Source organism: Arachis ipaensis, chromosome B2, assembly GCF_059453495.1.
Source record: "Arachis ipaensis isolate K30076 ecotype BB chromosome B2, ASM5945349v1, whole genome shotgun sequence".
Taxonomy (NCBI): domain Eukaryota; kingdom Viridiplantae; phylum Streptophyta; class Magnoliopsida; order Fabales; family Fabaceae; genus Arachis; species Arachis ipaensis.
This window is the reverse complement of record NC_142437.1, coordinates 41,368,580-41,383,291: the sequence shown is the minus strand read 5'-3', so window position 1 is coordinate 41,383,291 and position 14,712 is coordinate 41,368,580. Positions and strand designations below refer to the sequence as shown.

At 38.8% G+C, this 14,712-nt stretch overlaps 2 protein-coding genes and 1 pseudogene across 2 annotated transcripts; 2 read left to right on the top strand and 1 right to left on the bottom strand.

The window, feature by feature from the left end:
* Nucleotides 1-1,967: 1,967 nt before the first annotated feature.
* Nucleotides 1,968-2,756, top strand: LOC148573727 (uncharacterized; annotated as a pseudogene).
* Nucleotides 2,757-6,468: 3,712 nt separating this feature from the next.
* LOC148573726 (uncharacterized) lies at nt 6,469-6,993 on the top strand. The gene has a single exon (XM_088505831.1). It carries the CDS (start codon nt 6,469-6,471, stop codon nt 6,991-6,993), a length of 525 nt encoding a protein of 174 aa, XP_088361957.1.
* Nucleotides 6,994-12,412: 5,419 nt separating this feature from the next.
* On the bottom strand, nt 12,413-12,874 carry LOC107627260 (uncharacterized). The gene has a single exon (XM_016330110.1). It carries the CDS (start codon nt 12,872-12,874, stop codon nt 12,413-12,415), a length of 462 nt encoding a protein of 153 aa, XP_016185596.1.
* Between the last annotated feature and the right edge of the window lie 1,838 nt (nt 12,875-14,712).

The window sequence follows — 14,712 nt, the reverse complement described above, 5'->3', positions numbered from 1 at the left end:
TGCAAAAGTGGAAGGAACGCAAGAAAATGAAGTTTTGAGAAGCTGGCAGCGACGCGTACACGTGGGCGACGCGTACGCGTGACTGACGCGTATGCATGACAAGGATTTTTCCCAAGAGACGCGTACGCGTGACATGCACCACGTGCAGAAATTGCAAAAAGCGCTGGGGGCGATTTCTTGGCTCCTTTGGGCCCAGTTCCAAGCCCAAAAAACACCGGATAGAAGCTGCAGAGTGGGGGAATCACATTCATTCATTGACACAACATTCATTCACAAAAAAATTTTAGGTTTTAGATGTAGTTTTCTAGAGAGAGACGCTCTCTCCTCTCTCTTAGGTTTTAGGATTTTAGGTTTAGCTATTTTCAATTTTAGATTTCTACTCTATTTTAATTTAGTTTTCTTCTACTCTTATTTGTTCTAATCCTTTAGTTTACTTATTTTCCTTGTTGATTTGTTTATTTCCCCAATTTGGTTTATGAATTCTCATGTTAGATTTGAATTTCTTATTTAATGCAATTTGAGGTATTTCATATTTATTGCTTCTTCCATTATTTGTTATCATTGATTTTGCAATTGTTCGTTTTAGATTTTATATTCTTTATTGTTTTCCCATGCTTTTATTTTGCGCCCACCAAGTGTTTCATAAAATGCTTGGTTGGATTCTAAATTAGATTTTTATATTCTTAGCTTGAATTAATTAATTGGATACTCTTGAATCATCAAAGTCTCTTGTTGGTTGGTGATTGAAACTAGCTAGTTGATTTGAATTCCAATAACTCTAGTCTTTCCTTAGGAGTTGAATAGGACTTGAGGAATCAAATTGATTTATCCACTTGACTTTCCTTCATAGCTAGAGGTTAAATAAGTGATAGCAAAAGGCAATTACCATTCACAATTGACATTGATAATAAGGATAGGAATTCTAATTATCAAGCCTTGCTAGGACTTTTCATAATCATTATTTTAATTCCTTGTTATTTTACATTACTTGTTCCTTATTCCAAAACCCAAAAAAAGGATACTTTTTCATAACCAATAATAACTACACCTCCCTGCAATTCCTTGAGAGACGACCCGAGGTTTAAATACTTTGGTTATTATTTTTATTGGGTTTGCTTTAGTGACAACCAAATTTTTGTATGAAAGAATTATTGTTAGTTTAGAAACTATACTTGCAACGAGAATTTATTGTGAATTCTTTACTAGCAAAAATCCGTTCATCAAAATGGCGCCGTTGCCGGCAAGTTGCAAACGTGTGCCTTATTATTGGTTATTGTAAATATTTACTTTTTGCTTATTTGTTAGTTTTTGTTAGTTTTAGGACTTAGTTGCTTATTTTTATTAGTTTTTGTTTTTTATTTGCTACTATGAATTCTCACCCCTTTGACTACGAGTTTGGTTCAAATTATGTTATAGGGAATGGAAGCTATAATGAGAACATGCATCAAGGTTGGAACAATCAAAGATGGGAGGAGGCACAAGGATTTGATCAACCCTCTTGGCAACAACCCCCTTCCAATGCACTATGACCAACAACCGTTTTATGATGCATACCAGGACAATAGCTATGGTGGACCTTTTTGTGACAACAACCTCCACCAAATTACTATGGTCAAGAGCCATTCCAGGGTGCGTACCAAGACGATAGATATGGTAGACCCCCTTGTAGTTACCAACAAGCCCCACCATATGCCTATGAACCTCCTCCTCAATATAGCCTTGAACCACCATACTCACAAGCCCCTTACTACCAAACACCCTCATATAATCCTAACCCATATCCATCATATCAACCACCCTATGAGCCATATGAACCATATATAAAACCACCCTACTTTCAACCCAATTACTCCCAGGAACTACCACCTCCATATACACCATGTCCATATCCATCAACCCCAAAGCCATATGATCCTAATCATGCAATCCGAGCGGAACAAGAATCAAAGGATCGTCTCAAGGAAACAATGGATCGATTTCATGCAACCCTTCATCAATTGGACTGAGTGATAAGCCGAACAGCACCCGAAGCTCTCGTGGCCAAAGAATCTCAACTTGAGAACAAGGAATTAAAGTGTGTTGTGCAACAAGTGGAAAAGATGGAGAGTGATGAACCACCACACCCTTATTATGATGAACCACCTTCTTATCATGAACCTTTCCTCCCAAGTAATGATCCCTCATATCCACCTCAACCTTCAATGCATGACACTCTTGGTGTTCTTCTTCAAGGACAAAGAGAGATGAAAAGGGAAGTACTAGAATTCATGGCTGCCTTGACCGAGGTAGTAAATCGATTAGCTTCCCAATATCTGAGCACTCAAGAAACTCCCATGGCTACATGTGGAGAATCAATAGAAGAGCGTAACATGAAGGAGACACTAGAAACTCCAGTGAACAATGAGGAACGTGATTTTGTATTAGAACAAGTGGAGGAAGCTGCAATAGTTGAAGAGAAAGAAGTGGTTAAAGACTTAGGAGATGCTGAATCTCCATGGGAATCTAGAGTTGTAGAGTATTCCTCCAAGAAGATTGAAATTGATGTCAAAGAGGCTAGTGCACAACCTCCATGGCATATTCCTTATGAAGAATTGGATGGAATAGATCAAGAAGTGAGTTCCCTTGTTGATGATGATCGTGAATAAAGTCTTCCTAGTGATGAATCTACATCCACAATTGAACTCCTTGAACATGATGACCCTTCTCTGATTGAGTCTGAGAATGATGTGGAAGTGGAAGTCCTTCGAAAAGGTTAGACGGGAGTTGAACTTGCTTTGTCAAGAACGTTAGAGACTTCTCTACCTAGGTTGCCGTCTACTCTGTCACTTGAGTGGGTAAAACTTATTTCTATTCGCTTCACTATCCCACTTGAATATGGTATTCTTGAAATGGATGGACAACTTAGGAAGCTTTATCGCATTAAGCGTAAGATAAGGATGTTAGTGGTTGGAGTTGCAAATCAAGGCTCATCAAGGTTGATACTTCAAGAGCTAAATGCAAGGGTTGGACTAGTGATCATTTGGTTGGATCTAAGATAAGAGTTTGGTATCGCATTGAGAATTCAGACTGCTTGCCACCCGGTTAGGGCAATGATGAGCAACTTACAAACGGGTATTGGAACAGGATTTGGGATCCGGGCATACAAGAGGATCGACTTTGGGAGCTCAAAGCTTGTGAAGAACCCCCTCAAGCCTTGGCAAATTCACTTGAGAATGATGAGGATTATTGGAAGTCCAAGCGTTGGTGGAAGTTTTAGGATGAGTTCAAGCACAAGCCACCATGACAAAGAGCTCGCCGATTGTCCAACTTAAGGACAATAACTAAAAGTGCTGGGTGGGAGACAACCCACCTTGGTATGATCATCCATTTTTATTCTTAGTTTTATTTTATTTTATTTTTATCAGTGTTCATTCATAATTTCTGCATCATCACCTGCATTCTCCATAAAAAAAAGGAGGACAACCCACGCGTGCGCGTAGGTCACACGTGGGCGTCGATAGCAATTTGACTTTCCCATCCAACGAACCGAAAGTTGTGATGGAATCGTGCGGCTAGTGTGCTAGAGGCACAATTCGAGCTACGCGTATGCGTCCCTCATGCGTACACATTAATTTCATTTCTAGCACACCACGCGTGGGCGTGTGCAACGCGCACGCGTCGCATGTACATTTTTCCCCTTCAAGCTGAACAAAGAGTTGCGCCAAAACGACGCTGGAATTGTGCGTTTAGCACAATTTCGGCCGACGCGTACGCGTGCTTCACGCGTACGCATCGTCTTCATTTATCCCCCTTCACGCGTTTGTGTCTATGACGCGTACGCGTCGACGCATTTTTGTATCCACCACGCTCAAGCGTGATCCACGCATACGCGTGGATTTGATTTCATTAACCCCTGACGCGAGAACCCTAACCCATTCGCGTCACCCAATCTCTTCTCCCTCAACGTTCCAATTTCTTCTCTTCCCTCCATTGCCACCCTCACCACCACCAACGTCCCATCACTGCTCAGTCTGGCAACCACGAACCGCGGCCGACCACCCCTCCCTCTCCCTCCTTTCTTCTTCTTCTTCTTCTTCTTCTTCTTCTTCTTCTTCTTCTTCTTCTTCTTCTTCTTCTCTTCTCCTCCTTCCCAGCTTCATCACGCACTGCCACAGACCCCACTGTGCCACTGTGCCGCTGCCACCTCCAGGCCGGCATTACTTCGCTCTACCCCTCAATTCACCACTCCTACCGTTTCTACTCACCCCAGGTTTCCCTGCTTCCATCTCTGCCTTTCAACTCTTCTTCTGTTCCATTGCGTTAGTTAGCTTAGTTTAGATTTTGTTAGAATTAAAATAGTTAGAGATGCATGTTCTTAGTGGATTTTAGGTAGTTAGGTAGTTAGGATGTGGTTAGTGGATTTAGGTCTGATAATTGCCCTATTCTTGCTGTTTGGGAATGGTTAATCCTTCCTTGTTTGTGCTGATAATTTGACCCTGTGCTAAATTGCTTTGCTTGATGCTGTTATATGGGTTTCAATTGCTATTACTGCTATGTTATTGTTTCATTGATTTACTTTGGTGCTAAACTGGTTTATTGACGCAGTTGAGTCTTATCTGAAATTGCTGAGTTATCACTATTTGTGTTTGAATAGATGATGGTTGCTACACTGAGATTGATTTTATTGATAAATCTGCTGTTGAACTCATTTAGTTTGGCTCAGTTGATTTTCTGTTCAATTGGTGGATAAATTGTTGTTCTCCTGCTGTTTTGATGAGATATTGCTGCTGCAAGTATAATAGTTGTTGTTTAGAAATGATCATTGCAAGTTGAATTCCATGAAGCAAATACTAATTGAGTCCACTATTTTCATCCCTGTCTGCCATTATGGTTCTTTATTTCTACTCTTGCTGAATTTTTGGCTCACTTTTTGATTTCCTATGAAACTATGCATATGGTTTTTGTGAATTTAAGTGTTCATGCATTCATAGGTAAGTTAATTTGTTCAATTGAAATTGCAGCCCCTATTTGAAAATGCACCTTAGTTCATGTGAAATATGGCTGTTGAATTTGTCTGAATTATTTTGAATTCATATGGACTGATTTTGCTGTTTGTTCAATTTACATCATTGCAGACAACAAGGAACTAGTTGACGGATTTCTGTGTCAATTAGAGCCTTGCTGACTAATGAATTTTGAACTAGTTGACGGATTTACATCCTGTCTATTTCTGCTGAGACTCTTTGAAGTTGCTATTCCTGGTGCCTTTTTACTTGAAGTGATGAAATACATTGATGATACCTTATGTTATCCTTTGTGCTTCTTACATTACATCTCTCATCAATGATTTGCTTTACTCTCATGAGAGTGAGATTGCTTGTTCTTTAACTTTGTGCATTCATTTTGGTTAAGAACAACATTTCCATGCCACTAACTTCTTCACACTTTTCTAACTCTTGACTTCATTGACTTTCTAACTTTTCTCTTAGTTTTAAACTAACTTTTTTAGGTTCCTTTTAAGGCATGTTAATTGTTGCTACTTAACAAATAAGCTTCTCACTATTATTGCAAGAATTCTTGATTTTTGTTATGATTGTCTCTGAGTTCTGTTTTCTTGCATTCCAAGAGTTTGCTTCTTTAAGGAAACTCATGAGTGTGTCTCAATCTTCTTTTGTTCCTAGCCTCCTGTCTGCTCGCTTCTTACCTGCTTTTCTTTCCTCTGCTTTATTTGATAATCTGTATCTTGGGAATTCTATTTTTTAGGATGTCTGACAGGAAAGGAAAAGGCAAGGCTATGGCCAGCTCCAGTAAGAGGAAGAGAGGACAGTCGTCCGTCGCTCTGTCGGATATTCTCTCGGATGAATCTTGGCGTGAAAAGAACTTTACTGAGCAAGAAAAGCTGATCAAATTGTGCCGGTTAATGACCTAGTTAAATTTGCCAATCTCTACTGTAAACTCAAGTTTCCGGTCTTTGTGGAGAAACGGCACCTCTACCTGGAAAGGACGCTCAAAATACCAACCGAATTAAAGAAGTATACTGAAGATCAGATCAAACAGAGAGGTTGGATATTTCTGGAGAGAGATCTGGCAGAGGTAAACACATCATGGGTCCATGAGTTCTATTGTAACTATTATAAGATGACCCTTGATGCGGTGCAGCTTAGAGGAAAGCATATCTTAGTCACAGAGGAGGCAATAGAGGATATCCCTCACTTCCAGCCTAAAACAGATGATACAGATGGTTATCAGAAGGCTGAGGAGTCTATTAGATTCATGAGTTTTGATTGGGATGCTGTCAAGCGTACCATAGCCATTGATCCTGCTGTTCCATGGGCTATGGGTAAGTCAAAGGTAACTCCCAAGGGTATTAAGATTATTTATCTCAATGATGAGGCTAGGCTGTGGCAGCAAATATTGAGAAATTATGTTATGCCTAGTACTCACGAGTCAGAGGTGTCGGCTGCCATGACCATCCTTATTTGGTGCGTTATGGAAGGAAAGGACCTATACCTTCCACGGTTCATCAGAAAGTACATGTCTCAAGTTCATGTCAGAGGCACCCTGCCATTTCCTTATCTGATCACCCAGTTGGCTCGTCGAGCTGAGGTACCTTGGACGCTAGAGGATGAGAAGCCACCGATTGCTGACTGCAAGAAGGTCATTCCGCACGATAAGCGGTTCGGACCTATAGGCCACAGACTCCCTACTTCTGCTACTTCTACTGATGCAGCCACATCCTCAGCAGCACCTTCAGCACCTGCAGCATCACCTGCTTCCGCAGCACCATCATCTGCTTCCCAGCCAGTCTATCACCTTTTGCACTGCCTCTTTGAGTGCCTTAATCAGATAGAACACCGCAATCAGCGGCGTTATGAGCAGTCTGAGCGTCGCAATAAGCGACGCTATGCCCATCTGAAGCTAATTGTGACTACTGGGTGCACTAACATCCTCTCTGAGCCTAACACACCCTCGGAGCCCTCTGATGAGGAGGAAGATGATGAGGAGGTGGCATAGGAGGAGGACCAGCAGCAGGCACAGCACGAGGAGCCTCAGCCGGAGTAGCCTGCAGCGCCACAGGAACTTGCACAGCCACCACCTACAGAGCCAGAGATGACATAGCCAGCAGCACATCCTTCGACCGGCAATGACAGAGCTGCAGGCGATGATCCTTCACACCCAGCTTGACTGTGAGCATCGAGGACGATGCTGTGCTATAAGTGTGGGGAGGTCGCCGTCTCCGGCGGAGTATATTTTGGTGAACCATTTTAGACTTTTATCCTATTTTGCTTTATTTTGTATTTTGCTTTATTTTGTTTTATTTTTCGTATAGTACTTGTACATTTCTATTTTATTGTACTTCTGTTTATTTTTTCTTTGTTGCATTTTGCACTTTGGGCTTGTATATATCTTGGATATTTAGCTTGAATTGCACTTTTAGTCTATTAGTTGTGATGTGGAAAAATATGGATTATTAAGTTTAGTTTACCCTTTAACATATGAGAAATTGGTTTGATTGAAAATAGGGAGTAAACTATAAATTTTTAGATTTTTATAATCACAACATTTCATTTAGTATATATATATATAATAATAAATGCTGGTCAATTTGTTGAAATTTTCAAGAAATTCATTTTTCTCAGAAAAGGCATTTAAGATTCACATTGATTTGAGTTAAAAATTTTTGTAACTTGCATATATATATATATATATATATATATATGGAATATGGTATTTGAGCTAAGAACACACAACCCGTGAGTTTTGAGCTTAATTACATGGTTACATTATTTAACCATGATTTTTATTCTTGTGTGTTTTCTCTTCTCTATGATTGCAATCTTTGGTTTGTTCCATTCTATATGTCCATTATTTAGTGTATGTTCATGCTTATATGTGATTGAGGCCATCATTTGTTATTAGCTCACTTATCCCAAATAGCTTACCATCCCATTTATCTTTGTTTGCCACATTGAGCCTTCTTAACTCCCTTTTTGTTCTTTATATTATCACATCACTAGCCTTAAGCAGAAAAACAATTAATTATTCCATTTGAATCTTTGGTTAGCTTAAGATAGAGATTGTGTGTCAACTAAGTGTGGGGAAATGTGGGACCTATGGTTAATGAGAATGTGCTTTTGCTTATATTGACAAATATTGGGAATTTGGGTGCCTACTCATGTGAAATTAGAGAAACATATGCATTGGTATAATATGCTTTCATAAAAAAAAAGAAGAGGAATAAATGAATAGGGGAATAAAATCACCCCAATATTAAGTTCAATAAAAAGATCAATGCGTATGTAATGAAATTAAAAATTGATACATGAGTGTGTGAAAATATGTAAAATGTGAGATTTTGGGTAGCTATGCTTAATTTTAGAATTGTATAGAGTATGTGTATGTGTTAGGTGAGAACTTAGGTTAGTCAAAGATTCATATGATAGCTCACTTGGCCATATATATATATATACCCTCATCCTTACCTTAGCCCCATTACAACCTTGAAAAGTCCTCATGATATTTGCATTTGTACACTTGATAATTGTTGATTGGTTAGATGAAGAACAAAGTTTTAGAAAGCATGATTAGAGGAGGTTTGAGTGGCTTAACCCCAAACACTTGAGTGATTAGAGTGCATATATAAATCCAGTGAGGGTTCAATTGCTCATTTTCATATGTCCATATTTGATCATTGTTTGTTTTGCAAGGTTGTAAACTCTTCTGATTAATTCAACTCAATTGTGAATGTGTTTTGATATGATTGATTTAGCCCTTGATTGTGCATATATGATTTCTGGGAAATTTGAATAGCATGATGCATGTAGGTAGCTCACATCTAAATAGATTGCATTGCATAAGTTCCACCATTCTAACTTCACCCTTTTGGTTCTCTTGAGCTTAGCATGAGGACATGCTAATGTTTAAGTGTGGGGATATTGATAAACCGCTATTTTACGGTTTATCTTATGCTTAGTTGAGTAAATTTTATCCATTATTCTCACACTAATGCATATAAATCGCGTGTTTTATATTTTCCTTCTTAATTCTGGACATAGTTGAAAACATGTTTCCTAGGTCTTTAAATTGTCAATTTTAGTTATCCTTTATTATCATTTGATGTCATGATCTGTGTGTTAAGTGTTTTCAGAATTTATAGGGCAGAAATGACTTAGAGAATGGAAAGGAAGCATGCAAAAGTGGAAGGAACGCAAGAAATAAAGTTTTGAGAAGCTGACAGCGATGTGTACGCGTGACTGACGCGTACGCGTGACAAGGATTTTTCCCAAGAGATGCGTACGCATGGATGACGCATACACGTGACATGCGCCACGTGCAGAACTTGCAGAAAGCGCTGGGGGCAATTTCTGGGCTCCTTTTGGCCCAGTTCCAAGCCCGAAAAACATAGGATAGAAGCTGCAAAATGGGGGAATCACATTCATTCATTGACACAACATTCATTCACAAAAAAACATTAGGTTTTAGGATTTTAGGTTTTGCTATTTTCAATTTTAGATTTCTACTCTAATTTAATTTATTTTTCTTCTACTCTAATTTGTTCTAGTCCTTTAGTTTACTTATTTCCCTTGTTGATTTGTTTATTTCCCCAATTTGGTTTATGAATTCTCATGTTAGATTTGAATTTTGTTATTTAATGCAATTTGAGGTATTTCATATTTATTGCTTCTTCCTTTATTTGTTATCATTGATTTTGCAATTGTTGGTTTTAGATTTTACATTCTTTATTGTTTTCCTATGCTTTTATTTTGCGCCCACCAAGTATTTGATAAAATGCTTGGTTGGATTCTAAATTAGCTTTTTATATTCTTATCTTGAATTGATTAATTGGAGACTCTTGAATCATCAAAGTCTCTTGTTGGTTGGTGATTGAAACTAGCTAGTTGATTTGAATTCCACTAACTCTAGTATTTCCTTAGGAGTTGACTAGGACTTGAGGAATCAAATTGATTTATCCACTTGACTTTCTTTCATAGCTAGAGGTTAACTAAGTGATAGCAAAAGGTAATTACCATTCACAATCGACATTGATAATAAGGATAGGAATTCTAATTATCAATCCTTGCTTGGACTTTTCATAATTTTTATTTTAATTCCTTGTTATTTTACGTTACTTGTTCCTTATTCCAAAACCCAAAAAAAAGGATACTTTTTCATAACCAATAATAACTACACCTCCCTGCAATTCCTTGAGAGACGACCCGAGGTTTAAATACTTCAGTTATTATTTTTATTGGGTTTGCTTTAGTGACAACCAAATTTTTGTATAAAAGGATTATTGTTAGTTTAGAAACTATACTTGCAACAAGAATTTATTGTGAATTCTTTACTAGCAAAAATCCGTTCATCATTGCTCCCAGTTGAAACCTTCAGGAAATTATGGGTATGGTGGTGGTGGAAGTGGTAGGTATTATGGTTGATCTTCAGCCTCTTCTTCTTATTGTGGTTTCCCTTATGGCTCATGAGCACGAGCTCTGTGCTCCCTTGCTCTCTGAAGTGGGTTGACAGGCACAACTTTGGCCATCTTCTTAGCAGTTATAGGCTTCTCTTGTTCCACCAAAACTTCATCTATGATGTTCTCCACCCCAGCCTCATCACATAGTCTTTGGATGATACTTGGGAAGGCCAACCTTGTGCCATCCTTGGTGCTTTTCAGTACCCTATTGATGTTGTTGGCTATCATCTCCCCAACATTGATCTTTTCTCCCTTCATTATGCTGTATATGAGCACAGCCCTTTCTAATGTTACCTCTGAAGTGTTGGATGTGGGGTTGAGAGACCTTCTCACAAAATCCAGCCACCCTCTAGCTTGGGGGCTCAAATCCCTTCTCCTTAGTTGATTAGGCCTTCCATCTTTGTCATTTATCCACTGCACATTGATGACACATATTTCATTGAGGATCTCCTCAAATCCTGGGTCTTGTTCCTTCACCCTTTCTTCAAAGCTCCGGGTGGAGTTTGTTTGCTTTACCATCAGCATCCTATCTATGTTAGAAGGGCTATAGTCAATATTCTTCCCCTTCACATAGCTTAGGTAGCCATAGGGTTGCCCAGGTTGTGGCATGGCATTGGCGTAGAACTCCCTAACCAAGTTCTCCACCACCTTCCTTGGTGGGTTGCACAAGAGTGCCCATCCTCTGTTATTGATCTCTCTGTTAATCTCTGGGTGCTCATTCCTTCCCAGTTGGAAGCCCACTTCCGAAATAATTTGCCTCTCACTCACCCAACCATAGAATTGGTTTTGGTTGAATGATTAGAGGAACTTGTATTCATTGAAGCTTGAGGATCCAGAGGTCACTTCTTTGGTCTTTCTCTTCTTTGATGAGGAGGCTCTTGGTGGTGCCATTGGGGTGAGAAAAGAGGTTTGGAAGGTTGAAGAAGAGTTGAAGAAAGAAGTAAAGAAAGGAGAGCAAAGCAAGGGTTTGCTCCACAACACCAAACTTAGAACTTGATTGTCCCTAATCAAGTAGAAGAGAATAGTAAAGAAGGGAGTGCAGAGGTTTGTTTCGGATGTGAGGTTGTGTTTTGAAGTGTGAGGAAAGTGTGAGTGTTAGTGGCTTTTATAGGGATGAGGAAGGGGGTATGGAAAGATGGGTGGGAAGTAAAAAGCAATTGAATGTTTTCCCACTTGGGAGTGGCGCCTAACGTGGGGAGAGGCGCCAATCCTTGCCTTTTTGCTTTCTTCAGATGTTGAGTTCCAAAGTGCAAGTACTCTTTGACTCCTTATTTTAATGAGCCATCAATCATGTGGGCCCCACCTTTTCCTGAAAATTCAATCCGAAAACCGCCCATTAGTAATGAGAAAGAAATTTCTCCACATTCCCCCAATTTAAATACAATTAAAACACAATTGATGAGTGTCCCTTGGGACACCAAACTTAAATCCATTGCATAGGTGAATTGGTTTCATCATTGGACTTTATTATATGCATTATAATTGGAATAAATCTATTCATCTTTCCACTTTCCGATTCATACGTATGTAATGAAGTACATATTTATGCTCCCACCAATTCACTAAATGCTTTCAAACATAGACCATGTTTGGGCTTGTTGTGTGAATTTCTTATGGTGGTGGCCACACCAAACTTAATTTTTGGGCTTACTTCCAAAGTTAATTCAATCAATAAGTTGTAAGCCTTAATTAAGTGGGTTAGTGGCCACACCAAACTTAGCTGTTTAGCTAGTTTCTCAACCCATTCAACCAACCTCAATTAAGTAATTATGCAACCTTGCACTTCCAGTAAACAAAAGAAAATAAGCTAAAGAACTATCAACTAATAGACTGAAATTAAAATTACCTAATTTCATAATCATAACTACTCTTAGAAAATAGAAAAGCATGAAAGGATATGAGTGTTGGGGTGCCTCCCAACTAGCGCTTCTTTAACGTCACTAACTTCACGTTCTTTCCACCTCAGTTGAGGTTATAGCTCACTCTCTGCTTATCCAATGAGTCTCCCAAGTAGTGCTTGAGCCTGTGGCCATTGACAGTGAAAATCCTCTGTGTTTTATCCTCCATAAGCTCTACATGACCATAAGGAGACACCTTGAGGATTGTAAAGGGGTCAGACCATCTTGACTTAAGTTTTCCTGGGAAAAACTTGAGCCTTGAGTTGTATAGTAGCACTTTTTGGCCTTCTACAAACTCTCTTCTTGCTAGCTTTTGATCATGCCATTTCTTTGTCTTTTCCTTGTAAATCTTAGCATTCTCATAAGCTTGATTTCTGAATTCTTCCAGCTTATTGAGTTGTAGTAGCCTTCTTTCCCCAGTAGCTTGACTATCAAAGTTCAACATCTTTAGAGCCCAAAATGCTCTATATTCAAGTTCCACTGGTAGGTGACAAGCTTTTCCAAACACCAATTGGTATGAAGACATGCTAATGGGTGTCTTGAAAGCTGTCTTATAGGCCCACAATGCATCATCCAGCTTCTTGGACCAATCTTTTCTTGAGTTTCCAATGGTCTTCTCAAGGACTCTCTTGAGCTCTCTATTTGAGATTTCAGCTTGACCATTGGTTTGTGGATAGTATGGGGTTGCCACTTTGTGTTTCACACCATATTTAAGGAGGATTATCTCAAGTTGCTTATTGCAAAAGTGAGTCCTTCCATTACTGATAAACCCCGTTTTTAGGGTTTATCTTGTGCTCAATTTAGGGAATTTTATCACCTTTTCTCACATTTATCCAAGTAAATAGCATGGTTTCATAATTGTCTCCTAATTTGTGCTTAAGTGTGAAAACATGCTTTTTAAGCCCTTAATTGCTAGTTTTGATTCACCTTTGATTCCAATAGATGCCTTGATATGTTTGTTAGTGAATTCAGATTGGAAAGGCTAGGAATGGATCAAAGGGATGGAGAGGAAAAGCATGCAAGTGGAGAACTCATGAAGAAACAAGGATTTAGGATGCTGAGATCGACGCGCACGCGCAACAGACGTGCACGCATGGATTGTGGAGTCGCAGGGCGACGCGTACGCGTGGAACGCAAATTGTCAAGCGACACATGCGCGTGACCCACGCGTATGCGTCGATGCTCGCACGTGACTCACTTAAAGACAAAACGCTAAGGGCAAAATCTGGGCTTCCCAGGCCTAAATCCAATTCATCTCTGATGCTATTTAACCCAAGGATTGAAAGGAAATTAACACATCACTAGGAACTAGTTTAGTTTAGTTTTGGAGGGAAAGTTAGTTTCTAGAGAGAGAAGCTCTCTCTTCTCTCTAGAATTAGGATTATGTTAGATCTAGATTAGGATTTCTTTGATCTAGGTTAATTTCAAGCTTTGATTTACTTTTCCTTTATCAATTCTTGTTCCTCTATCTCTCCTCTCTCTAGTTTTTTACTTTAATCTTTGTAATTCTTTACTTTTATGTTAATGCACTTTTGTTTATCCTATTTTTCTTCTAATGCAATTCATGTTTTTATTTCCTTTATTGCTTAATTGAATTGTTGTTGTTTAATTCCTTTCAATTGAGTAGTGTAGATTTACTTTTCTTGCAATTCTATCTTGCTTTGCTTTTATGCCTTCCAAGTGTTTGATTAAATGCTTGGAAGGATCTTAGAGTAGATTTTTCTGCTCTTGGCTTGGGAAGGTAACTTCAAAATTCTTGAGTCACTAATGTCCAAGTTATTGATAATTGGTAACCATTGACTCTAGGTTGCATTAATTCAATTAATGAGTGGCTAGGACTTATGGACTTAGATTGATATAACTCATTTGACTTTCCTTTACTTGTTAGAGGATGACTTAATGGGATTGAGTCTTGCAATTATCATGTTGTGGTTAGTGATAAGGATAGAGATCTTTGACCACCAAACCTTGCCAAGACCTCTTTTTACCATCATTGCAATTTACTTTTCTTGTTTCTTACCCAAAACCCCAAAATATACAACTCATAACAAATAACAAGAACACTTTATTGCAATTCCTAGGGAGAACGACCTGAGGTTTGAATACTTCAGTTATTTTTAGGGGTTTGTACTTGTGACAAACAATTTTTTGTATGAGAGGATTCTTTGTTGGTTTAGGAACTATACTTGCAACGAGAACTTCTTTGTGAAATTCTAAACCGTCAAAAATCCATTCATCAAAATGGCGCCGTTGTCGGAGAATTGCAATGGTGATATGTTATTGGTTATTGTATATATGTGAATATTGTGAATAGCTTGATTTTTGATTGCTTGTTAGTTGTTGCTAGCTTTAGGACTTTGTTTC